The sequence below is a fragment of the Hypanus sabinus genome, chromosome 1 (genome assembly GCF_030144855.1).
Source record: "Hypanus sabinus isolate sHypSab1 chromosome 1, sHypSab1.hap1, whole genome shotgun sequence".
Classification (NCBI taxonomy): Eukaryota; Metazoa; Chordata; class Chondrichthyes; order Myliobatiformes; family Dasyatidae; genus Hypanus; species Hypanus sabinus.
This window is the reverse complement of record NC_082706.1, coordinates 143,526,955-143,553,987: the sequence shown is the minus strand read 5'-3', so window position 1 is coordinate 143,553,987 and position 27,033 is coordinate 143,526,955. Positions and strand designations below refer to the sequence as shown.

At 43.5% G+C, this 27,033-nt stretch overlaps 1 protein-coding gene across 1 annotated transcript in view; it reads left to right on the top strand.

Annotated features, from left to right (window-relative positions):
- The window catches only part of LOC132404944 (laminin subunit alpha-3-like), a 307,054-nt gene that overhangs the window by 107,095 nt on the left and 172,926 nt on the right, over nucleotides 1-27,033 (top strand). The window contains 7 exon segments of the mRNA XM_059989599.1: nucleotides 1,039-1,176; nucleotides 11,349-11,486; nucleotides 13,191-13,243; nucleotides 20,170-20,269; nucleotides 22,899-22,951; nucleotides 23,038-23,143; nucleotides 26,483-26,673. Of these exon segments, the coding sequence (XP_059845582.1) occupies nucleotides 1,039-1,176; nucleotides 11,349-11,486; nucleotides 13,191-13,243; nucleotides 20,170-20,269; nucleotides 22,899-22,951; nucleotides 23,038-23,143; nucleotides 26,483-26,673 (779 nt within the window).

The window sequence follows — 27,033 nt, the reverse complement described above, 5'->3', positions numbered from 1 at the left end:
AAAAGCTGAGCCACACCACACTTGCTGTCTGGCCACACCAATAGGGGAAGGATACAGATACTGTGGAAAAGGTGCAAAAGAAGTTTACCATCATGCTGCCTGGATTGGAGGGTTTGAGCTTTAAGGAACGGTTGGACAAACTTATGTTCTCTGAGACTTTCGAAGACTAAGGGGAGACCTGACAGAGATACTTAAAGTTATGTGAGGAATAGATATGATAGACAGACAGAACCGTCCCCAGTATATAACATTAAACACCAGAGGACATGCTTTTAAGATTGCGGGGTGGGGGAGTGGGATTAATGTTTAGAGGTGATGTGCGGGGCATGTTTTTATTTAAAGATACTGTGTGAAATAGGCCCTTCGAGCCCCTTGAGCCTTCCCACCTGGCAAGCCACAATCTTACCCTGGTCTAATCAGGCGACAATTTACAATGACCAACTAATCAAATAACCTTAAACCTTTGGACTGTGGGAGGAACTGGAGGAATGTACAAACTCTTTGCAGAGGATGCCAGGATTGAATTCTGAACTTCGACCCCCTGAGCTGTAACAGGGGGTCTAACTGCAATGATGCCATGGAACACAGGTTTGTTTATGCAGAGTGGTAGATGCCTGGAATGGATTACAAGTGGTAATAACGGAGCAGGCAGTTCAATGGCATTTAAGAGGATTTTACATAGACACATGAGTATGATGGGGATGGAGAGATTTGGATGATATACAGGAGGAGGACATTTAGTATAAATTGGCATCAACATCATGGCCCAAATGGCCTGTCCAGTGCTGTACTGTTCCATGTTCTGTGTGCAAGGAATAAAAATGTGAAATAGTGTGCGTTGGGGTATTAATAGGAGCATTATACAATAATTCAGAAATTCTCCCACTGTGACATCACCAAAATCCTGAGGGTCTGCATAACTGGGGTGTTACTGTATTGTGGTGGGTTACGATGTAGCAGAGCTTGGTCTAAGTACTGTGTGCATTCCCTGAGCTAACACTATCAGTGGAACTTCAGCCCTTACCTGATATTTTGCAGGCTGCCAATGTTACCACTCTGGTGTGTCTCCCCAAGTGTGTGACCCAGACACTGGGCGGTGCTTGTGTCGAAGAGGGTTTGAAGGCTACTTCTGTGAAAGGTGTTCGCCTGGGCACTACCAGTTCCCCTTCTGTAAGCGTAAGTAACCATTCCTATTCAGAGAGAGCTGCCGACGTGTGACTAGTGACGGTTTTCTATTTCCATCCGTCAGTTTCGCACCTGCCTTGGAATTGTGTTTTAATGCTCCTGTCCAGGAGCAGACATTGTTTAGACTTGTAGGAATGTCAATATGAATGCATGGCATCACTCACCTGGAGAGCTGTGGGAGTTCAATTATTGGTTGTAACCATAAGATGGTAATTGTTTTGTTACTGAGCCACAGTGAAAAACAATCTTTTACAAACTGTTCATGCAGATCAATTCATTATCAAAGTGCATTGAGGTAGTAGAAGAGAAAACAATGGCAGAAAGCAGAGCAAAGTGCACTGTCACTGAGAAAATGCAGAGCAGGAAGACAATGAGGTGCAAGGTCATACCAAGACAGATTGTGCAGCCAAGAGTCCACGTATTGTTCCAGGAGACTGTTCAATAGTCTTTTAACAGTGGAATTAAAAGCTGCTCTTGAGTGTGGTGGTTTGTACTTTCAGGTTTTTGTATCTTCTGTCCGATAGGAAGGGAAGAAGAGGGAATGTTGGTGGGGGGTGGAGAGCAGAAGGTGTCTTTACTGAGGTAACATAGAGGCAAAGCTGGTTTCCATGATGTACTGAGGTATGTCTACAACTCTCGGCTGTTTCTTGTGGTCCCAGGAAGAACAGTTGCCATACCAAGCCATGATGCATCTGGATAGGATGCTTTCTGTGGTGCTTTGATAAAAATTGGTGCAAGCCAAAATTTCCTTAGCCTCTGGGGAAGTTGAGGGGCTGGTGAGCTGGCTTGTCTGCAATGTCAATGTGGTTGGACACGTATACACCTGGTGATGTTCATTCCAAGGAACTTGCAGCTCTCAACACGACTTTGGATAGATTTATGGGCAGTGATCCATGCTACAGGGGGGTTGGTAGGGGAGTGGATTCGAGGCTGAGGTCAGCCCAATTATTGGATGATGGACTTCTGTTCCCTGTGTTGCTACACTCAGATAATGAATGGTCATCCACAAAGTTTGGAATGTTAGAGTAAATATGGCGATCTGTCCTTTGCACATCATTTACCAATCAGATGACAGGATTACCAGACTGTTTAATTGCTAGTGGTCTGGTCAGTTAACTATGATGAGTAGTAATTCTTTTCACCCTGCTAAGTTGTGGACTCAGCAGGTTCATGGTCATAATCATGTCCCACCATCAAGGATGTCTACAAGAGCTGATATCTCAGGAGGATAGCGTCCATGATCAGGAGGCCCCACCACCTGAGCCAAGCCCTGTTCTCGATGCCATCAGGCAGGAGGTACTGAAGATCCACACCTCAAGGTTCAATGTCCCACCACCTCAGTGGACTGTAATGGATTGATTTGTATGAACAGTATGCAAGACAAATTTCTCGCTGTACCTTAGTACATGTGATGATAATAAACCGAGTGCTTAACTACGGCGCTCCTCTCTCCTCCTTGAACCTTACCCCACCTCTGAACTCACTGCACTCCACTCTCTCAGCACCAATCCCAACCTTACCATCAAACCTGCAGATAAAGGGGGTGCTGTTGTAGTGTGGTGGGCTGACCTGTATCTTGCTGAAGCCAGACGGCAACTCTCAGACACCTCCTCTTACTTACCTCTTGAAAAGGACCCGCCTCCGGACCATTAGAAAATTGTCTCTGACACCATCATTAGCCTCATCAATTCTGGAGAACTCCCATCCAAGCTCTTTGTTCCTTTACCATACGCTGCTCGTTTCTAACTCCAACCCAAGACCCACAAACCTGACTGTCTAGGTCGGCCCATTGTCTCTGCCTGCTCCAGTCCCACTGAACTTGTGTCAGCACACCTCAACTCCATCCCATTGCCTTGGTTCAGTCCCTTCCCACCTACATCTGTGACATTTCACATGCTCTTGATCTCCTTAATAGCTTTCAATTCCCTGGCCCTGACCACCTCATTTTCAACATGGGTGTCCAGTTCGTATACACTTCTATCCCTCATCAAGAAGACCTTAAAGCATCTGCATCCAACATACTTCTCCACAACTTTCACAGGATCCTACTCTCAAACACATTCATCCCTCTCCACTAACTTCCCTCCTGGCACCTTTTCTTGCAAGCCACACTAATGCTACACTTGCCCATTCACCTCCTCCCTCACCTGCATTCAGGGCCTCAAGCAGTCCTTCCAGGTGAGGCATCACTTCTCCTGCAAATATGCTGGGGCCTCCTCTACATTGGTGAGACCTGATATAAACTGGGGGACCGTTTTGTCAAGAACCTTCGCTCCATCCACCAAAAGCAGAATTTCCCGGCAGCCAACCATTTTGATTCCTATCCCCATTCCCATTCTGACATGTCTGTCCATTGCCTCTTCTTTTCCTTCACAGATGCTGCCTGACTCAGAGTCCCTCTGGCATCTTCCAGCCTCCACGTGTTGCAAACATCAGGGGCCAGTAAAATACATTTTGAATTGCATCTGCTGTTGTAAAGTTGGAAATGCATTGAAAATGTATGCACAGCAAAATCCCTGTGATCTGACAATGACCAGATCTTGGGTTTGGTGCTGTTGGTAGAACATAGAACATCAAAAGTGCAGCACACAGACAGGCCTTTCGACCTGCAATGCTGTGCAAAACCAGCTTTAAAAAAAAGCAAATCAAAAACATCCAAACACTAATCCCTCTTACCTACATCATGTCCATATCCCTCCATCTTCCTTACATCCATGTGCCTATTCAAATGTCTCTTAAAAGCCTCTAATGTATTTGCCTCTACCACCATACCAGGTAGTGCGTTCCAGGCATCCACAACTTTGAGTAAAAAAACTTACCCCTCACATCCCCCTTGAACCTACCCCCTCACCTTCAATGCATACCCTCTGGTATTAGACATTTCAACTTTGGGAAACAGATACTCTCTGTCCTCTCTATCTATGCCTCTCATAATCTTATAAACCTCTATCAGTTCTGCCCTCAGCCTGTGCTGCTCCAGAGAAAACAACCCAAGTTTATTCAGCCTCTTGCGATAGCACATTCCCTCTAAACCAGACAACATCCTGGTGAACTTCTTCTGCACCCTCTCCCTAAGCCTCAAAATCCTTTCTACAGTGAGGTGACCAGAACAGTAGGCAATACTCCAGATGTGGCCTAACCAGAGTTTTATAATGTTACAACATAAGCTCCTGACTTTTTAACTCAATGCCTCGACTAACAAAAGCAAGCATTCCATAAGCCTTCTTAACTACCCTATCATCCTGTGTAACCATTTCCAAGGAACTATGAACTTGGATCCCAAGATCTCTCTGCTCAGCAACACTGTTAAGAACCTTGCCCTTAACAGTGTATTGCCTCCTTGCATTTGCCCTACCAGGGTGCAACACCTCACATTTATCTGGGTTAAACTCCATTTGCATTTCTTTGCCCATTTCTGCAACTGACCTACATCACACTGTAACATAGGATCATAGAAAACCTACAGCATAATACAGGCCCTTCGGCCCACAAGGCTGTGCTGAACATGTCCTTACCTTGAACTACCTAAGCTTCACCCATAGCCCTCTATTCTTCTAAGCTCCATGTATCCATCCAGGAGTCTCTTAAAAGACCCTATTGTTTCTGCCTCCACCATCACCGCCAGCAGCACTTTCCACACACTCACCACTCTCTACTTAAAAAAAACTTACCCCTGACATCTCCATTGTACCTGCTTCCAAGCACCTTAAAACTATGACCTCTTGTGCTAGCCATTTCAGCCCTGGGGGAAAAACCTCTGACTATCCACATGATCAATGCCTCTCATTATCTTGTACACCTCTATCAGGTCACCTCTCATCTGTTGCTCCACGTAGAAAAGGCCGAGTTCACTCAACCTACTCTCATAAGGAATGCTCCCCAGTCCAGGCAACATCCTTGTAAATCTCCTCTTTGCCAGACTTCTACATTATCTACAACTCCACCAATCTTGATATCATCCAAATTTGCTAACTCCCCACCCCCCCCACCCCGGCACCCAATCTACATTTTCATTCAGGTCATTTATAAAAATCACAAACAGCACAGATCCCTGTGGCAGTCCAGCAATTACGGACATGGAGAGGTTAAAATTGATCAGGAAGGTAGGATAACTCCCCTGTTGTCCTATTGTGTTGATGAGGATTCAGATTCAGATTCATTTATTTATCACATGTACATTGAAACATGCTGTGAAATATTGTGTTGTTGTGTTAACAACCAACTTGGAATGTGTTGGGGGCGGTCCGCAAGCATGGCTACACATTCCGATACCAACATAGCATGCCCAAAGTGTTCAGCAAAAACAAAACAAAACAACAGCAGCAAAGCAAACCTCTTTTCTTCCTCCCACTCACACATACAGATAGGCCTCTAACCCCAGGACAGGCCACCTCCAGGCCTCCAACCTCTAGTTCCTGCCCTGGACTCATAAACATCAGGCTCTCCGACTTCTGGACATGCCGACCCAGGGGCTTTGACCTCTGACACTAAGATGTTGAGCATTTGCTGATGGAAAAGTGGCAGATGGAGTTTAATCGGGTCAAGTGTGAGGTGTTGCATTTAGAGATCCTATGCAAAGAGGAATACCAAATGGCTGGATCCCTACCAGTGTTACTGAGTAAAGAGATCAAATACATACCTCCCTAAAAGTGATGGAGTAGTTGGGGTAAGGGTTCTCTGGTTATTGTCTGACAGAGGGGTGCTGTCTCTAACACTGGCCAATGTGTTGCTTCTTGAGCCCCACCTGCCACCTTTGGATTTTGAGTTCATAGACAAAACCAGCACTCACTGTATCCTGAACTGCCCCGAGCAGTTGGGGGTGATCTGCCTTCTTCAACCCCTGCAGCCCTTCTTGGTGCCATCAGGGAGGAACCTCAGGGCTTCTAAGTTGGGATTTGTGTTACCAAGAGGAAGTATTGCCATGGGCTTTCTGTTAGTTAGGACAATGAATATAGAACACTATAGCACAGGAACAGGCCATTCAGCCCACAATATCTATGCTGAAATAATTAAATTAAATCTGCCTGTACATGATCCACATCTCTCAATTCCCTGCACATTTGTGTCTCTGTCTAAAAGCCTCATAAACACCACTATTGTATCTGCTACCACCGCTATGCCTAGCAGTCTGTTCCAAGCACCCACCACTCTCTGTGTAAAATACTTGTCCTGCACATCTCTGTTGAATTTTCCCCCTCTCACCTTAAATCCATGTCCTCTAGTATTTGACACTTCTATCCTGGAAATAGACTATTTACCCTACCTATGCCTCTCATAATTTAATAATATAAGTAACTTATGTCAGGTCTTAATAAACTTCTGTCAGGTCTACCCTCCATCTTTCACCCTCCAGAGAAAATAACCCAGGTGTGTCCAACTGCTCCGAACACCTCAGCTCCTCTAGTCCAGGCAGCATCCTGATGCAGGTCTTCTGCACGCTCCCCAAAGACCACATCCTCCAAGTAATAGTGACCGGAACTGTACACAGTACTCGAAATGCTGCTCAACCAAAGTTTTATACGGCTTCCACATGACTACCAGACTCAATATCCCTACCAATGAAGGCAATCACTGCCATTTGCCTTCTTTCCCATCCTACCTAGCTGTGCAGCAAATCTCAAGAGACTATGCATTTCCACCCTGAGATACAACATGGATCCTGACTTTAACTGTGTACTTTCCCCCGAAATTTGAGCTTAAGATTTTTTTTCATTAGGTACGATCTCTGACGTTGCTGACTTTTGTTGTCCTTGTCTTGTTGCCATACACTGCAGAGATGTTTAGGGTTCACCGCATACTGGGTCTGGGTAAAGACTGTGGATTTCCTTCCCTAAATCAGGCAGGGCTTTAAGAAAGTCCAATAGTTACACCATGACCAACACTCAGTCTAGCTTGAATTTAAATACAAGGGGTTTCAAATTTGTGCCTCCCAGTTCGAACCTCTGCATGTTGGTACAGGAATGCAACTGCAAGGCCACACCGTCACTAGTCATGGTCTGTTGGCCGATAACCACAGTGGGTATGTAAAGGAAATGAATGTATAGGACAGTAGATTGGGAGGGGGGGTCTATCCAATAGGAATGCCAGGTCTGGAATGGTGTGGAGCATGGTGAAGTTGTAGCTGTCAAAGGAGGTGTTGTTATGGAGAGTCATAGAGTCACAAATGGAAACAGACCCTTCTGCTCAAGTGGTTCGTGCCAGTTGCCCATGTTCAGCCCATAGCCTTCCAAATGCTTTCCCTCCACACACCTGTCCGAACACCTCTGAAATGTTGCACTTGAACCCGTCTCAACCCCTTCATCTGGCAGTTCATTCCAGGTACTCACTTTGCTGCACGTAAAGTTATCTCTCAGGTCTTTGTATCTCTCCCCTCTTATCTTGCACCTGTGCCTTCAAGTTTTGCATTCCCCAGCACTGGGGAAAAGACCATGACTGTGCACCCACGGTTTTATAAACTTCTTTGAGGTCACCCCTCATTCTCTGTTCCATGGACAACCTCTCCCTGTGACTCAGGCTCTCCAATTCAGGCAACACCACTGTAAGTCCCTTCCATGCTCTCTGCCGCTTGATCATGTCTTTCCTACCATGTCTGCGCCAGCATCTTCCCCTGTTGTTCATTGTACCGATGACTGATTTGCAGCCTGTTCCTGTGACCCTGTGGGATCGGTAAACAACAACTGTGATGCTGCTGGACGATGTCAGTGCCATCCGAACTATATGGGACCAGCCTGTAGCCAGTGTGTAGACGGTTACTACGGCCACCCCAGCTGTTCACATAAGTGTGTTGCTGATACCTCCCTTCACAGCATGACTAACTCATACATAAAACATGGGAACAAGCCCTTTGGCCTACAATGTTGTGCCAAACTCATTAAGCTAGTAATTAAACTGACTTAATCTCTTCTGCCTGCACAGCATCCATATTCCAACATTTTCTGTGCATTCATCTGCCTATCCAAGAACCTCTCAAAGGCCTCTATTGTATTTGGCTCTACCACCCCAGGCAACATGTTCCCGGGATCCACCACTGTCTGTAATAAAATTTACTCTGAACATCTCCTTTGAACATTCTTTCTCTCACCTTAAAAGCATGACCTCAAGTATTAGGAAAAAGATGCCAAGGATCTACTCTTTCTGTGTCTCTCATAATCTTCTAAACCTCTATCACATCTCCCCTCAGCCTTTGCCTCTCCAGAGAAAACAACCCAAGTTTGTCCAACCTCTCCTTAGAGCAAGTACCCTCTAATCCAGGCAGCATTCTGGTAAACCTCTCCTGCATCCTCTCCAAAGCCCCCACATCCTTCCTACAGTGGGGTGACCAGAAATGAATGCAATACTCCAGATAAAGCCTAAACAGAGTTTTACAAAGATGCAACATAACTTCCTGATTCTTGAACTCGGTCGTCAACTAATAAAGGCAAGCTTGTGGTACAGCTTCTTTAAAACTGGTTGAATGTTTTTGTTCAGTGGGCAGATTTGACTTTTCTGAGCACAACCAGAATCAGACTCAGAATCAGGTTGATTATAACTGGCGTGTGTCGAGAAACTTGTTAACTTAGCAGCAGCAATTCAATGCAATACATAATGTAGAAGAAAAAAAAATAAATCAATCAATTACAGTATATGTATATTGAATAGATCAAAAATTGTGCAAAAAACAGAAATACTGTATATTAAAAAAGAGAGGTCGTGTCCAAAGATTCAATGTCCATTTAGGAATTGGATGGCGGAGGGGAAGAAAAACTGTTTCTGAATTGCTGACTGTGTGCCTTCAGGTTTCTGTACCTCCTACCTGATGGTAACAGTGAGAAAAGGGAATGCTCTGGGTGCTGGAAGTCATTAATAATGGACGCTGCCTTTCCGAGACACCGCTCCTTGAAGATGTCCTGGGTACTTTGCAGGCTTGTACTCAAGATGGAGCTGACTAAGTCTACAACCCTCCGCAATTTCTTTCGGCCCTGTGCAGTAGCCCCCACCCCCATACCAGACAGTGATGCAGCCTGTCAGAATCAGTCCAGTATCAAAGCAAATTTTGTATGTTTATACTAAAACACAGCGTCCAGTGGAAGATCTGTGAGCAAAAGGGTAGTTTCAGAGTGGTCACTAATGACCTTTTTAGCTATTTTCGAGATAACCAGCCAGAGTTTGGAATCAGATTCTGCAGTTTAAGCTGGAAAAGTACAGGAAAGACCAGTGAGGAGGTTGCCAGGACAGGAGGGCTTGAGTTATAAGGAGAGACTGGACAGCCTGGGACTGTTTTTCCTTGGGTGAAAGAGGTTGAGGGGGGACTTCATCATGGGTTATAAAATCATGAGGGGCTTTGATATGTGATTGATCACAGTCCTTTTCCCAGGGTAGGAGAGTCTAAAACTAGATGGCATAGTTTAAGTTGAGAGGGGAAAGGTTTAAAGGGGACCTGAGAACTCCATTTGCCTGTGTTTGGTATATAAACCTTTAAAAATTTCCTGCCCCAATGTACTTTAAATGTTGTTATTATACCCACCTCTCCTATTTCCTCTGGTGGCTCATTCAATATTGTCAACCAACCCTCTATGTGACAAACTTGCCTCTCAAATCCCCTTTAAATCGTTCAGTAATTAATCCTATGCCTTCCAGCGTTAGATGTTCCTACCCTGGGGAAAAGGTAGTGACCATTCACTTTATTTATGTCCTTCATGATTTCATAAACATTTATGAGGTCCTCCCTCAGCCTCCTTCGTTGTTGTTAATGTACCTGCCTCGACCAATTCCTCTGGCAGCTTGCCCCACATACCTATCACCCTCTGCGTGAAAAGATTATCCTACAGGTCCCTTTTAGAAATTTCCCCCACTCACCTTAAACCTGTGCCCTCTAGTTTGATGCTGCCCTAACCTGGGCACCATGGTAGCATAGTGGTTAGTGCAATGCCATTACTGCTTGGGGCATTCTAGAGTTTCAGCACTGTCCGTGAGGAGCTTGTTTGCTCTCTCTGTGAACCGTGTGGGTTTCCTCGAGTTTCTCGTTTCCTCCCACAGTCCAAAGATGTACCGGTTAGTAGGTTGCAAATTGTCCTGTGATTAGGCTAGTTTTAAATCGGTGGGCTGCTGTGCGGTGCAACTCGTTAGGCTGGAAGGGCCTGTGCGTGCTGTATCCCTAAACAAATAAAAAATAAAATAAAAATATACTCTATGCCCCACATGATTTTATAAATCCGTTTAAAGTCAACCTCTTTTACTCCATCTCCCAGCACATCTAATTTCTCCTTATAACTCAAGAACTCCAGTCCTGGGAATGTCCTTGTGAATCTTTTCCGTAGCCTCCCTATCCTTTCTTTGGTACAGTAATGAGGACTGCACACAGTACTTTGCATACGTTATATATTTTCTACTGCTAGTCGCTCAGAGATCTGGGGGTAGTATGCCAAGAGGTGTCTGCTCTAAAGAGGAAGCATAAACCTGTGCGAGCCTTCCTCATAAGTGATGTATCCACAGGCCTGATTTGGGATGTGCTAACCACAGCATTTCTATAGCACTTTGAAATTCCTATTTTCCCAGCTTTGGATTCCTGACTCCCTCATAACATAACAGGAGCCATGTGAGTATTTTTCCTTTTGGGCCTCTACTCCCAGTTCATATCATCAGATAGAACAGAACAGCAGCTCTTGCTTCATATCATAAACACAAGAGATTCTGCAGATGTTGGAAACCTTGAGCAATGCACACAAAATGCTGGAGAAACTCAGCAAGTCAAGCAGCATCTATGGTGACCCAGCTCACCCACCTATCCTTTCACCTGGTCTCACCTATCACTTGCCAACTTGTATTCCTTCCTCTTTCCCCCTTCCCCTTCTTATTCTGACTTCTGCCCCTTTCCCTTGCAGTCCTGATGAAGAGTTGCTGCTTGAAACCTTGACTGTCTATTCCCCTCCATAGATGCTGCCTGATTTGTTGAGTTCATCCAGCATTTTGTCTGTGTGACTCTTGCTCCACAACTGCTTTATACCAGCTATCTCACCACTTTCCAGTTCTGATGAGGGGTCTGAGCTTGAAACATAGACTGTTCACTTCCCTCGAGTTCTTCCAGCTCATTATATGTTGCTCATACACTCACTGTGAAATATGAGGTGAAAATCATTAGTTTCCTTTTGCAGTTAACACACTAACTATTCTTTCATTGTTTACAGCTTGCCAGTGCTCTTCTGAAGGTTCCTATGATGCTGCATGTGACCAGACCACTGGGCAGTGTAGATGTCAACCACACTTCACCGGACAGCGTTGTAATACCTGTGTCTCCAGCACCAACGTTTTCCCCCGTTGTCAAGGTAAGAGAGCTTCTCTCATTGCTGTTGTTCATGATGAGATGCCTTGGGTTGTTTTCTCGGATGTCAGAGGTTGAGGGGAGATGTGATAGAAGTTAGTAAAGTTAGGAGAGGCAGCGATAGAAAGCCAGAATCTTCTTCCCATGGTAGAAATGTCCCATTTCTAGATGGGTGAGGGGAAGGAAAACCAAAACTAGGGAGCATTGACTTAGGATGAGAACGGAGAGATTTAAAAGAGACTCTAGAGGTAACCTTTTCATTTAGACAGTGGTAAGTACATGGAATGAGCTACCAGAGGAAGTGATTAAGCCAGGTAAAATAGTATCACTTAAGAAGCACTTCGACAGGTACATGGAGGGGCAGGACTTTAAGGGAAATGTGCTGAACTCAGGACATTGGGCACTGTGGATGGCATGGACTCATTGGCACTAGCTGGGTGGGCACCGTGGATAGCATGAACCCTTGGGACTAGCAGGATGGGCACTATTGACGCTATGGATTCATTGGGACTAGTTGAGTGGGCACTGTGGATACGTGGACCCATTGGGACTAGCTGGGTAGGCACTATGGATATGTGGACCCATTGGGCTGCATTGCTCACTGACTCTTGACACCTGTAGTAAATGAGAGAGCAGTACCACTGAGCCGATTGAAGCAGATGTTTGTGTTGAGGGAGGGAAACTTGCTCTGTGGGAAATGGGGATAGGAGTGAATACAGTAAAATATGAGCTGAGACAATGGTTGGTGATGTAAAGACACCTCTCTTCACAGTGTAATTCCATTGTAACTCTTGGGACTGCTTGGAAATGTTAAATCTGAGTTTGATGGGTCTTTGGGCTGAGAGAGATGGGAAGAATGAGTGATGATATTGTTGAAGTGTACAAGATTCATGATTATGTTAGCAGAGAAGGAGGGCTGAGATCATTCTCCTTGGAGCAAATGAGGCTGAGGAGCAAGAAGTATAGATAGGGTGAATGGTCGCAGTCTCTTTCCCAGGGTAGAGAGATCTAAAACTGGTGGCTCGGGTTTAAGATGAGAGGGGTATATTTTACAAAGGACCTGCGGGGGAAGTTTTTCACACAGAGTGGTGGGTATATGGAACATGGCGCCAGAGGACATGGTAGAGGCAGGTGTAATTACAATGATTATTGGACATTTATTCAGGAATGGAGATAGAAAAGGTTTAAAGGGGGTAAACACAAGCAAATCTGATTTAGCTGAGATTGGCACCTTGGTCAGCAAGGACGTGTTGGGCTGAATGGCCTATTTCTGTGCTGTACAACTCAATAACCCTAAGATCCTTCTGGACATGATGGAGTGGACGTTTTCCATTTTGAAAGAGTCTCAAACACATTAATGTGGTTACAAGATTAGTGAAATCTGAGGTGCATAGAAATTCCTTCCTGCAGAGGGGTTGAATATCTGGAATTCTCAGCCCTGGAATGTTGTGGACACTGCATTATTGGGGCATTTAAAGAGGAGATAGGTATATTATTAAGAGAACAAGGGATTAGAGGGTTGTGAGGCACTGGCACAGAAGAGAAGAGCCCAAGGGTAGGACGGCCGTGATTATATAGAACAATGTGGAACAAGCTTCCGGTAGAAGTGGTAGAGGCAGGTTTGATTTTGTCATTTAAAAAAAAATCGGATAGGTATATGGACAGGGTATTAAACATTTTTTCCCCTAATATCTGGTGTTTCTTTCAGTGACTGACTGCCGGTCACCTGGGACAACGAGTAATTCTCCCTCAGCACTTTCTGTAAGTATGCCTTGAGGTTTTTCTTTCACAGGCATGGTTTTTGACTATCCTTTGGCACCACTTTAGTTACTGCACTTCAAAGCAAAATCTTCCCAGTCCTGGAGTGTTGCCAGTGGTTATGGCTCTCCAGGGTCTTTCTGTTCATCGATTTATGGTATGGCTGAGATCCAGCTGGATGGGAACCAATGAGTAAAGATGAAATAGTGAGCACTAGCAGTGGTGTTGATGATTGTAAGTGGAACTTGTCCGAAGATCAATAATGAAAATGCTCTTAGGAATATCCTTCATTAACACAGCTGAGGAGCAAATACAAGTGAGGTCATAGTGCAGAGGAAGACCATTCAGCACATCAAATCCACATTGGCTCCTAATCAGGGAGCCTTATCCCTTACCAGTCCTCTGAAACTCTGCAGATCATTACCCCTCCAGCTCCCAAATGAGCCCCTTTTGAAGGTCCTGGTTTATGCTGGATATACCTGCCACCCCTCTTCTCATCAGGTAATGATGTTTTGGCAGCTTCGTTGGCCATTACCCCAAGTGTAGGTGGGTGGGAGCCAATGAGAAAAGAATACGGTGATAATCTGAAGGAAAAAATGTTTAATACCCTTGTTCAGACATTCAGCAAACTGTGTCGTGGCATAACCCACAATCTTAGAGCCCTGGGAAGGACAGTCACCCTTTGAATCACCATCAGAACAAACAAAGGCTGCATTTCTCCCCTCATGCCCTCTTCATAAGAAGATCCACTCGTTAACCATATAACCATATAACAATTACAGCACGGAAACAAGCTATCTCGGCCCTTCTAGTCCGTGCTGAATGCTTACTCTCACCTAGTCCCACCGACCTGCACTCAGCCCATAACCCTCCATTCCTTTCCTGTCCATATATCTATCCAATTTTTTTTAAATGACAAAATCGAACCTGCCTGTACCACTTCTACTGGAAGCTCATTCCACACAGCTACCACTCTCTGAGTAAAGAAATTCCCCCTCATGTTACCCCTAAACTTTTGCCCCCTAACTCACAACTCATGTCCTCTTGTTTGAATCTCCCCTACTCTCAATGGAAAAAGTCTATTCACGTCAACTCTATCTATCCCCCCATAATTTTAAATACCTCTATCAAGTCCCCCCTCAACCTTCTACGCTCCAAAGAATAAAGACCTAACTTGTTCAACCTTTCTCTGTAACTTAGGTGCTGAAACCCAGGTAACATTCTAGAAAATCTCCTCCGTACTCTCTCTATTTTGTTGACATCTTTCCTATAATTCAGTGACCAGTACTGTACACAATACTGCAAATTTGGCCTCACCAATGCCTTGTACAATTTTAACATTACATCCCAACTCCTATACTCAACGCTCTGATTTATAAAGGTCAGCATCCCAAGCGCTTTCTTCACCACCCTATCCAGATGAGATTCCACCTTCAGGGAACTATGCACCATTATTTGTAGGTCACTCTGTTCTATTGCATTCTTCAATGTCCTACAATTTACCATGTATGTCCTATTTTGATTATTCCTACCAAAATGTAGCACCTCACACTTATCAGCATTAAACTCCATCTGCTATCTTTCAGTCCACTCTTCTAACTGGCCTAAATCTCTCTGCAAGCTTTGAAAACCTACTTCGTTATCCACAATGCCACCTATCTTAGTATCATCTGCATACTTACTAATCCAATTTACCACCCCATCATCCAGATCATTAATGTATATGACAAGCAACATTGGACCCAGTACAGATCCCTGAGGCACACCACTAGTCACTGGCATCCAAACTGACAAACAGTTATCCACCACTACTCTCTGGCATCTCCATTCCAGCCACTGTTGAATCCATTTCACTACTTCAATATTAATACCTAACGATTGAACCTTCCTAACTAACCTTCCATGTGGAACCTTGTCAAAGGCCTTACTGAAGTCCATATAGACAACATCCACTGCTTTACCCATCAACTTTCCTAGTAACCTCTTCAAAAAATTCAATACGATTTGTCAAACAAAACCTTCCACGCACAAATCCATGTTGACTGTTCCTAATCAGACCCTGTCTATCCAGATAATTATATATACTATCTCTAAGAATACTTTGCAGTAATTTACCCACCACTGACTTCAAACTTACAGGCTGATAATTGCTAGCTTTACTCTTAGAACCCTTTTTAAACAATGGAACCTAATGAGCAACACGCCAATCCTCTGGCACCATCCCCGTTTCTAATGACATTTGAAATATTTCTGTCAGAGCCCCTGCTATTTCTACACAAACCTCCCTCAAGGTCCTAGAAAATATCCTGTCAGGATCTGGAGATTTATTCACTTTTATATTCCTTAAAAGCACCAGTACTTCCTCCTCTTTAATCGTCATAGTTTCCATAACTTCCCTACTTGTTTCCCTTACCTTACACAATTCAATATCCTTCTCCTTAGTGAATACCGAAGAAAATAAATTGTTCAAAATCTCCCCCACCTCTTTTGGCTCCGCACATAGCTGTCCACTCTGATTCTCTAAGGGACCAATTTTATCCCTCACTATCCTTTTGCTATTAATATAGCTGTAGAAACCCTTTGGATTTACTTTCACCTTACTTGCCAAAGCAACCTCGTATCTTTTAGCTTTTCTAATTTCTTTCTTAAGATTCTTTTTACATTCTTTATATTCCTCGAGCACCTCGTTTACTCCATGCTGCCTATATTTATTGTAGATCTCCCCCTTTTTCCGAACCAAGTTTCCAATATCCCTTGATATTGAGGCTCTGTCAAACTTTTAACCTTTCCTTTCAACCTAACAGGAACATAAAGATTCTGTACCCTCAAAATTTCACCTTTAAATGGCCTCCATTTCTCTTATTACATCCTTCTCATAAAACAAATTGTCCCAATCCACTGCTTCTAAATCCTTTTGCATCTTCTCAAAGTTATCCTTTCTCTAATCAAAAATCTCAACCCTGGGTCCAGTCCTATCCTTCTCCGTAATTATATTGAAACTAATGGTATTGTGATCACTGGACCCGAAGTACTCCCCAACACGTACCTCTGTCACTTGACCTATCTCATTCCCTAACAGGAGATCCAACACAAAATTAAAATCTCCCACAATCACAACCTTGTGCTTACTGCAAATATCTGCTATCTCCCTACAAATTTGCTCCTCCAATTCTTGCTCCCCATTAGGCAGTCTATAATACACCCCTATAAGTGTTACTACACCTTTCCCATTCCTCAATTCCACACAAGTAGCCTCCCTAAATGAGCCCTCTAATCTAACCTGCCAAAGCACTGCTGTAATATTTTCTCTGACTAGCAATGCAATACCTTCCCCTCTTGCCCCTCCGATTCTATCACACCTGAAGCAACGAAATCCAGGAATATTTAGTTGCCAATCACACCCCTCCTGCAATCATGTTCCACTAATAGCTACATCATACTTCTAAGTATCAATCCATGTTCTAAGCTCATCCACCTTTCTTACAATGCTCCTAGCATTAAAATAAATGCATTTAAGAAACTCTCCATTTTTTACTCTCTGTTTATCCCTAACAGTGCAAACAACTTTATTATCTTTTTCTTCCTTCTCCCCTACATCTTTGGTTTGAGTGCACCGCTTCTCTGTTACCTGCCTATCTTCCCTCACACACAGTCTACTAGCTTTCTCTATTTGTGAACTAACATCCTCTCTCCTAGTCTCTTCAATTTGATTCCCACCCCCCAACCATTCTAGTTTTAAGTCTCCCCAGTAGCCTTCGCAAATCTCCCTGCCAGGATATTTGTCCCTCTAGGATTCAAGTGCAACCCGTCCTTTTTGTACAGGTCACACCTGCCCCAAAAGAGGTCTCAATGATCCAGAAACTTGTATCCCTGCCCCCTGCTCCAATCCTTCAGCCACGCATTTATCCTCCACCTCATTCCATTCCTACTCTCACTGTCGCATGACACAGGCAGTAATCCTGAGGTTACTACCTTTGTGGTCCTTCTTCTCAACTGCCTTCCTAAGTCTCTATATTCTCCTTTCAGGACCTCTTCCCTTTTCCTACCTATGTCGTTGGTACCTATATGTACCACAACCTCTGGCTCCTCATCCTCCCATTTCAGAATATCTTGGATGCGATCAGAAACATCCCGGACCCTGGCACCAGGGAGGCAAACTACCATCCAGGTCTCCTGATTGCATCCACAGAATTGCCTATCTGACCCCCTAACTATCGAGTCCACTATTACTACTGCCTTCCTCTTCCTTTCCCTACCCTTCTGAGCTACAGGGCCGGAGTCTGTGCCAGAGGCATGGCCACTGTTGCTTGCCCCAGGTAGGCTGTCCCCCCCCCAACAGTCCCCAAACAGGAGTACTTATTGTCAAGGGGTATACAGCCACTGGGGTACTCTGTAGTACCTGACTCTTCCCCTTCCCTCTCCTAATCGTGACCCACCTGTCTGCCTCCCGTGGTCCCGGAGTGACCACCTGCCCGTAACTCCTCTCTAGCACCTCCTCACTCTCCCTGAGCAGACGAAGGTCATCGAGCTGCAGCTCCAGTTCCCTAACACGGTCCCTGAGGAGCTGCAGTTCGGTGCACCTGGCGCAGATATAGACGTCTGGGAGGCTAGGAGACTCCAGGACCTCCCACATCTGACACCAAGAACAACAAGCTGCCCTCCCACTCATACTGCCCCCGTTCCTCAAATAACAGGAAAAATTGAAAACTAAACCTACCTTGCCTTGCCCGTTTCTGCCTAAGCCCATTGAGCCCAAGCCCTTAAGCCTACACTCTGCTCCCAACTCACTCCGCTGCCTGCAAAATGACGCTGCCCGCTGTGTTCCTTTTAAATCTTCCGTGCTTCACTGCCCCAACATCACACACCTGCGCAGTCCCGCCTCCCTTAACTCCAATGAGAGGAAGAGAAAGATCAAGATGGCTCCCGCCGCACTCCCACTCCGATTCTCAGCCTTCCTTCTCCAAAACAGCTCATGGTGTTTCCCTCAGCTCACCCATGTGTTTTGATCCATTAACTTTCCTTGTGCACTTACCACATTTTGATTCTGTCAGAGTTTTATGTTATTTCAAAAAGTTCAACCTTAATCATATTATTGTTTTAACCTTTTTCCCCTCTCAAAAATAAATAGGTTATAGGGAAATAAGTGAGGGATGGGACTCACAGGCAGGGCCTGAGAGTTAGCAAAAGCTCTATGGACTGAATGGCCTTCAGCTAAGTTAAAGATGTATGAAAGTTCATATACTACAGTAACTTTGAGGGGGGGAAGTTTAAAGGAGATTATGAAGCAAATTTTTAATACAGTAAGCAGTGGGGGTATGGAATGTACTGCCATGAATGGTGCTGGAAACAGATAGGATAGCAGGTAGGATTAAAAGGCATTTAGATAGATACATAAACAAGCAGGGAATGGAGAGATATGGATCATGAGTAGGCAGATGGGATTCATTTAAATTGACATTGTGATTGGCACAGGTATTGAGCTCCTGTGCTGTACTGCTCTGTGCTCTAAAATTGATACTTTTGGTCAAAGAATCTTCATCAGAACTGGAAAAGTGGGTAATTAAAGATGTTTTGCTGTAGAGTGTGGACAATAGATATTAGACAGTAGGTGCAGGAGTAGGCCATTCGGCCCTTCTAGCCAGCACCGCCATTCACTGTGATCATGGCTGATCATACACAATCAGTACCCCGTTCCTGCCCTCTCCCTATATCCCTTGACCCTGCTATCTATAGGAGCTCTATCTAACCCTCTCTTGAATGCATCCAGAGACTTGGCCTCCACTGCCTTCTGGGGCAGAGCATTCCACATACCCACCACTCTCTGGGTGAAAAAGTTTTTCCGCATCTCTGTTCTAAATGGCCTACCCCTTTATTCTTAAACTGTGGCCTCTAGTTCTGGACTCACCCATCATCGGGAACATGCTTCCTGCCTCGAGCGTGTCCAATCCCTTAATAATCTTATATGTTTCAATCTGTGGAATGGGTGGGTAGAACAGAGAAAGCCTCTGGGGTCAGTGAAGACTAATGTTGCCCATGTGACATTTTAGTTTCTGATGTCCAATAGTTAATGTGCCTGGAATGGTGTAACTAAAGGGTAGAGAGGGAAATCCAAATGTTGGAACAGTCAGGTGCTAGATATAAGAAATAAATCAGAGTGCTGGAAGTACTCAATAAGTAGGGCAGCGTCTGTGGAGAGAGGAAAGCTGAGGTATATCTTTGCTTACCAGCAGCTGTATGAAAGTGAGGCTCGTGGAGGGGTTCAATGGTAGAACCTTCTGAATAATTTCAATTCCCACCCTTAACAATGATATTATAAACTTAAATTGGTAAACTGACTTGTTTTTTTGTCACAGGTACCGAGGTTCAGGGAAAAGCTTTGTTTTACATGACAACCATACAGATCTTTTCATCATAGCAGTACATTGAATTATTAAAATGGAAAACAGCAAAACGCAGAACAAAGTGTTACAGTTAAAGAGAAAGTGCAGTGCAGGCAGACAATAAAGAACAAGTCCATGACGATGTAGATTGTGAGGTCAAGAGTCCATCTTAATGCACTAGGAGACCATTCTTATAACAGTGAGATAAATCCTACACTTGAGCCTGGTGGTACGTGATTTCAGGCTCTTGTATCTTCTACTGGATGGGAGGGGGAAAAGAGAGAATGTCTTTGCAGGTGGGGGCCTTTGTTTGTGTTGGCAGCAAGAAGTAAAGACAGACTCCATGGAGTGTAGACATTCTGTTATGGGTACATTCTATTAACCTGTGTCAACTTGGGCATAAAGCCATATTCCCAACATGTAAAGAACAACATCAACTTAAGTATAAAAGAGTTAGTTAAGACTAAGCCAAATAAAACTGGCTTTCAAGAGGCAAAATCCATTTTGTGTGAACACCATTTATACTTAGACAAATTTGCTGTTAAACAGGCTTCCTGCCAATGCTTACCAAATCTTGGGGACGCTAAGTGTGAGAAGTGTAAAGCACTCTACTGGAAGGCAGATGAAGGTGGTCCTGATGACTGCATTGGTAAGTTACCCCACTCCTTTCCACTCAGGCACTATAGACTATTCAGGCAATGGTTCTGCTAATCTGTGATACCTTAGCACAACCAAAACCAGGCATGATTTACTCTGTTTTATTAATTCCTTTAATTTGTGAATGGTGATAAAACTGAACCATTGGCTTTTAATTGGTTTTATGAAATCCATCACAATAATAATCTTGTGAATAACTGGTACTTTGATTGCTATCTATCCCCTTTGGTTCAATCCCCATCTACATCCACGACAATTCATAAGCTCTCGATCTCCTCAACAACTTTCAATTCCCTGGCCTTGACCATCTAATTTTCTCCATGGACACCATGGATATCCAGGTGCTTTCCACTTATATTCCCCTATTAAGAAGGTCTTAAAGCTCTCCGTTTCTTTCTTGACAACAGACCCAACCAGAGCAATTATATATTTGTAAAAGTATTAGGCAGAGTCCACATGGATTTATGAAAGGGTGATCATGTGTGGTGATTCTCTTTGGGTTTTAGGATTGTAACCAGAAGAATAGATAATAGTGAAGCAGAGTAATTGAGTTATATGCTATGATGTCATCCATGTTGACTAACATGTCTTCTTGAGCAGGTACTATTTGCCTACAATGGCCCTTATCCCTTTCCTATCTAATATATTTTTTAAAACATTGTAATTGTGTCCACCTCTACCAATTCATCTGGCCACCTATATATCCACCGCCATCTGTGTGAAAAACCTTCCCTCAGGTCCCCTTTAAATCTTTCCCCTTCCACCTTAAACCTATGCTTCTGGTTTAATACTCCCTTAGCCTGGGGAAAAGACTGACCATCCACTATTTTAATGCCCTTCATTATTTTATAAACCTCTGTAAAATAATCCCTCAGCCTACTTCCCTCCAGACAGTAGTCCTAGCCTATTGTTTCTCCTTGTAACTCAAGCCCTCCATCCTTGTGAACTTTTCATGCGGTCTCTCCAGCTTAATCAAATTCTTCCCATAGTATGGTGATCAGAACTGCATACTATACTCCAAGCTGTAACATAATATCCTAACCCTTGCCTTGACCGATTCACACAGACATGCCATACACCTTTGTCACCACTTGTCTACCTGTGTCGACACTTTCTGGGAAGTATGTACATGTATCCCTAAGTTCAAGGTCAGGTTTATTGTCATTCAACCATGTACATATATACTGTCAAACAAAACAATGTTCCTAAGGTCCAAGGTTCACAACACAGTACATATAACTCACACACAACACAGAAAGTAATATTACCACAAATAAATTAACAGGTAGTAAAATATATTCCACAAGATTGACATTTAACATAGGTGCATTTATGACACAAGTCAAAAAGTAAATTGGTGCTTCTTAAGTGATGAGACCTGGGTGGTTGTCTCCTGGCCTAGGGTATGAAGCTGTGTCCCATCCTAACAGCTCTTGTCCTAATGCAGCGGTACCTCCTGCCTGGTGGTAGGGGGACAAAGAGATTGTGGCATAGCTGGAAGGGATCTGTGATGATGCTAAGGGCCCTGTGTACACAGCGATGGGTGAAAGAGAGACCCCAATGATCCTCTCAGCAGTCCTCACAATCCTTATAGGGTCTTGTAGTTGGGTGGCTTGCAATTTCCCAAACCAGATGATTATACAGCTGGTTTCTCTCCTGTAGAAAACCACCCAGGGAACCCTTATCCACTGAGTATGTCCTTCCCTAGTTTAACTTCCCAAAATGAACCCTTTATACTTGTCTGAGTTAATCTCCAAATGCCATTCTTTTGGCTTCTATCCCAGTTGATCTGGATCTTGCTGTGGCCTTAGACAAATGTCCACCACACAACCATTGGCGTGTCATCTGCACACTTACTAACCATGTCACCTACAAATCATTCACCTATGTAACAATCAACAGTGGGCCCAACACTATTCCCTGCAGCACAATACTAGTCACAGGTATCCAATCTGAAAAGCAACCACCCTCTGCGCTAGCCACCAAGCCAATTTTGTATCCATCTGATTAGCTCATTGTGGTCTCTCCTGCTGCACCAGTCTACCATGTGGGACCTTGTTGATGTGGTTGGAGATTAAGTGGGTCTTTGGTTAGGTGTCACAGAAGATTAGAGTCCACAGTACTGTGGATTAAATCCTGGTAGGGATTGGAAACTGATTAGTGAATAGAAAACAGAGCAGGGATAAATGGGTCATTTCCATGTTGGGGCTATAGAGTGAGAGGCTATAGAGGTCTGTATAACTGTTCACCATTTTATATCAATGGTTCAGATGAGGGAACCAATCGTAATATACTGTAATCAAGCTTGCTGCTGTACAAAGCTGGCAGGTGATGTGGGTTATGAGGAGGATGCAGAGAATCTTCAGCAGGATACAAACAAGGACACATGAAGACATGAATCAGGAGCCTGCTCCCCAAACAGAATGTAATGGCAAGTGGGATATAATGATCTTTTGCATTGAAATGGTGCAGATCCACCTCAACGTCAGGAAGTTGAATCAATCACTATGGGGAGAGTCTGGGTGTGGACTCGATGGGCTGAGCAGCCTCTGTCTTATTCCATTTATAGGAGTGGGTCAGTGATGAGCCTAATCCACTTGTCCTTTTCTTTCGTGTTGCAGAATGTGGCTGTGAGGTGAGCGGTACAGTTAGTGGGATCGCAGAGTGCCACCAGGTGAGTTTGCTAGGGGTTGGTGGTTTATAGTCTGCACATGGGTTGGGGCCCTGTCTCACATTGAAACCATGATATTAATGTTTCAGGGCAATGGCAAATGTTACTGTAAATCCAACGTGTGTGGGGAGCTCTGTGACTGGTGCGTGGAAGGACACTACAACTTAGAAGAGAAGAACTACTTTGGTTGCCAAGGTGAGTGATGAAAGCCAAGGCCGATAATAGGTGGTGACTTGTAAATCGGTTTATTATTGTCTCATTTACTGACGTAGAATGAAAGACTTGTCTTGTGTACCATTTTACTGTTAGTTTATCACAACATGCCAAAGGACCTGATCCTCTTCTGCAATGTTCTATGTTCTAAATTCCCAAGATGTGGTGTACAAGTAAAGTTACTTAATCAAAGTAGTTGAAGTATTTATGACTGTTTTGAAACTACAGGTTTTGTTCTGGATTTTTACTTCTTTAAATGATTTGAAATATTTCAGCAGTTGTACAAGATGTTGGTGAGGCCACATTTGGAGTGTTGTGTTCAGTTTTGGTCTCTTTGCTTTAGGAGTATGTCAGTAAGCTGGAAAGAGTGCAGAGTAGATTTATGATAACGTTGCTGGAACTTGAAGTACTAGGTTGTAGGGAGAGGTTAGGCAGGCTAGGACTTTCTCCTTGGAGTGTAGGAAGCTGAGAAGTGACCTCATAGAGTGTACAAAATCATGAGAGGCATAGGTAGGGAGAATGCACACAGTCTTTTTCTCCGAGGTTGTGAAAGACTCATCCTCCAAACGAGTACCACAGAGACCAAGCCATCAGGCAGGATTGTGCTCACTCTGACAATATGTTCCCTGCCCCTCCACCATGTTCACTCACTGTGACCACACTACTGCCTCAGCACACATTCTCAACAACCAAGTTCTTGGATCAATCTGATATAAACAATTGTAAAATTTGATATTTCTAAAATCCATTTTCAGTGGTTGGCCACTTATTACCCCTCCCTGATTTCCCCAATGAGATATTATGCGAAGACACTGCCTGCTTCTCAGATAGAAGCCATAAACCCTGGATCAGTGAAGGACAGAGGAGTTATCTGTAATGCCTTGACTGATATCAGGATCAAAGTCAGAAGCTGCAGAAGGTTATGGGCACAGCTCAGTACAACATGGAAGCCAGCCTCCCCTCCATGGACTCTGTCCACCCTTCTCATTGCCTTGGTAACTTAATCAAAGACCACACCAACCTTGGACATTCTCTCTTCTCCTCCCATTGGGCAGAAGATATAAAAGCCTGAATGTGTGAACCACCAAGCTCAAGGATGGCTTCTATTCTAATGTTACGACTATTGAATTGTCCTCTAGTAAAATAAATGAACCCTTGACTTCACAATCTACCTCATAATGACATTACACCTTATTATCTACTTTCACTGCACTTTCTCTATAACTGTAACACTTTATTCTATGTTCTGTTATTGTTTTCCCTTGTACTACCTCAATGTACTGATGTGATGAAATGATCTGCATGAGTGGCATGTAAAGCACAGTTTTTCACTGTACCTATGTATGTAACCTTGGTAAAACAATTTGCCAAATATGAAAAAAAATCATCTGCTCATTATATTATTGTTTATGGGATCTTGCTATATTGTGGAATCGCTGAAATGTAAATAATTAACCAAGATTCAAGCATGTTCAGTTTAATTTTCCCTGATTCTGGTAAAGCACCTTTGTCCTAAAAAAATGCAAACCTAGTTTCTCTCTCTAGACATGCCATCTGGCCTGCTGGGTGTTAGGCTGCATTTCCTTTCTTCAGTTCAGATTTCCGCTTCTGCAGGATATATACACATACACACATGCATATATACACTTATACACAGTGCCTAAAAAATTCATCCCCCTTGGAAGTTTTTGTGTTTTATTGTTTTACAACATTGAATTACAGTGGATTTCATTTGCTTTTTAGACACTGATCAACAGAAAAGACTCTTTTGTGTCAAAGTGAAAAAAATTTCTACAAATTGGTCTATATTTATTACAGTTATTAAACAAAAATATTGATTGCATAATTACTCATCTCCTTAAAGCCAGTCTTTAGTAGATCCACCTCTGGCAGCAATTACAGCCTTGAGTCTGTGTGGATAGGTCTCTAACAGCTTTGCACATCTGGACACAGCAATTTTTCCTCATTCTTCTTCACAAAACTGCTCAAGCTCAGTCAGATTACGTGGGGATCATGAGTGAGCAGTCGTTTTCAAGTCCAGCTATAAATTCTCAATTAGATTGAGGTCTGGACTCTGACTTAGCCACACCAGGACATTAAGTTTATTGTTTTTAAGCCATTCCTGTGTAGCTTTGGCTTTATGCTTGGTGTCATTGTCTTGCTGGAAAACAAATCTTCTCCCAAGTTGCAGTTCTCTTGCAGACTGCATCACTTTTTCCTCCAAGATTTCTCTGTATTTTGCTGCATTCATTTTACCCTTTATCTTCACAAGCCTTCCAGGGCCTGCTGCAGTGAAGCATCCCCACAGCATAATGCAGTCATCACCATGCTTCACGGTAGTGATGGTGTGTTTTTGATGATGTGTACTGTTTGGCTTATGCCAAACATTGCATTTAGTCTGATGGCCAAAAAGCTCAGTTCTGGTTTCATCAGATCATAGAATATTCTTCCAGCTGACTTCAGAATCTCCCACATGCCTTCTGGAAAACTCAAGTTGAGATTTCATGTGTGTTTTTATTTCACAATGGCTTTCTCTTTGCCACCCTTGTTGTTGTACGCACAGTCTTTCCTATCTCAGCCACTGAAGTTTGTAACTCCTCCAGAGTTTTTATAGGGCTCCTTCCTGCACAGTCACTCAGTGTTTGAGGACGGCCTGCTCTAGCCAGATTTACAGCTGTGACACATTCTTTCCATTTCTTAATGACTGACTTAACTGTACTCTAAGGGATATTCAGTGACTTGGAAGTTTTCTTGTATGCATCTCCTGACTTGACTTGTGCTTTTCCATAACCTTTTCCCAACTTTGTTCGGAGTGTTCTTGTGTCTTCACGGTGAAGTTTTTGGCAGGATACTGACTCACCAGCAGTTGGTCCTTCCAGCTACAGGTGTATTGTTACTACAGTCAGTTGAAACACCTGGACTGCACACAGGTGATCTCCATTTAACTGATTATGTGACTTCTAAAACCAGTTGGCTGCACCAGTGATGATTTGGTGTGTTATATCAAGAGGAGCGAATACTTATGTGTTTTATATTTGTAATTAATTTAGATCATTTTGTAGAGATCTGTTTTCACTTTGACACAAAGGAGTTTTTTTTTTGTTGAGCAGGGTCAAAAAAAGCCAAATTAAATCCACTGTGATTCAATGTTGTAAAACAATAAAACATGAAAACCTCCGGGGGTGTGGGGGTGTATACTTTACATAGGCACTGTATGCATGAAACTGGACAACATGTAATTTATATATATGTAGCTGAATTGTACTCTCTGAATATGGTTCAAATGTAATGACTTGCCCCTCGCTCTTTCTCTCCCGGCAGGCTGTGGATGTGACATCGGAGGGTCTGTTAATCTTACCTGCAGCATCACAAAAGGGACCTGCCAGTGCAGAGCGAATATTGAGGGGCGAGCCTGCAACAAGTAAGTGAGATCTAAACAGTCTTCTACTTCTCAAGGAGCTAGGCACAGGATTAGAACACCCAAAATAAAGTTTCAGAAACAAGAGCCATGGGTTTAATGTAAGAGGAAAGAGTTTTAAGGGAGATCTGAAGGGAGCATTTTTAATATCTAGGACATGACGCCAGAAGAAGACGTGGATTCAGATATAATTGCTATGTTTAAGAATTGGAATCAGGTTTGCTATTACTGGCGTATGTTGTGAAATGTGTTGTTTTGTGGCAGCAGTACAATACAATGCATAATAATAGAAAATATGTGAACTACAGTAAGTATATATATATCTTAAATAGTTAAATTAAGTAAGTAGTGCAAAAATAAAAATAAAAACTGGTGAGGACAGTCCCACACACATTGACCCTCACTGGGGTAAAAACTAGAGTTCATGGATTGTGTCCATTCAGAATTGGCCAGC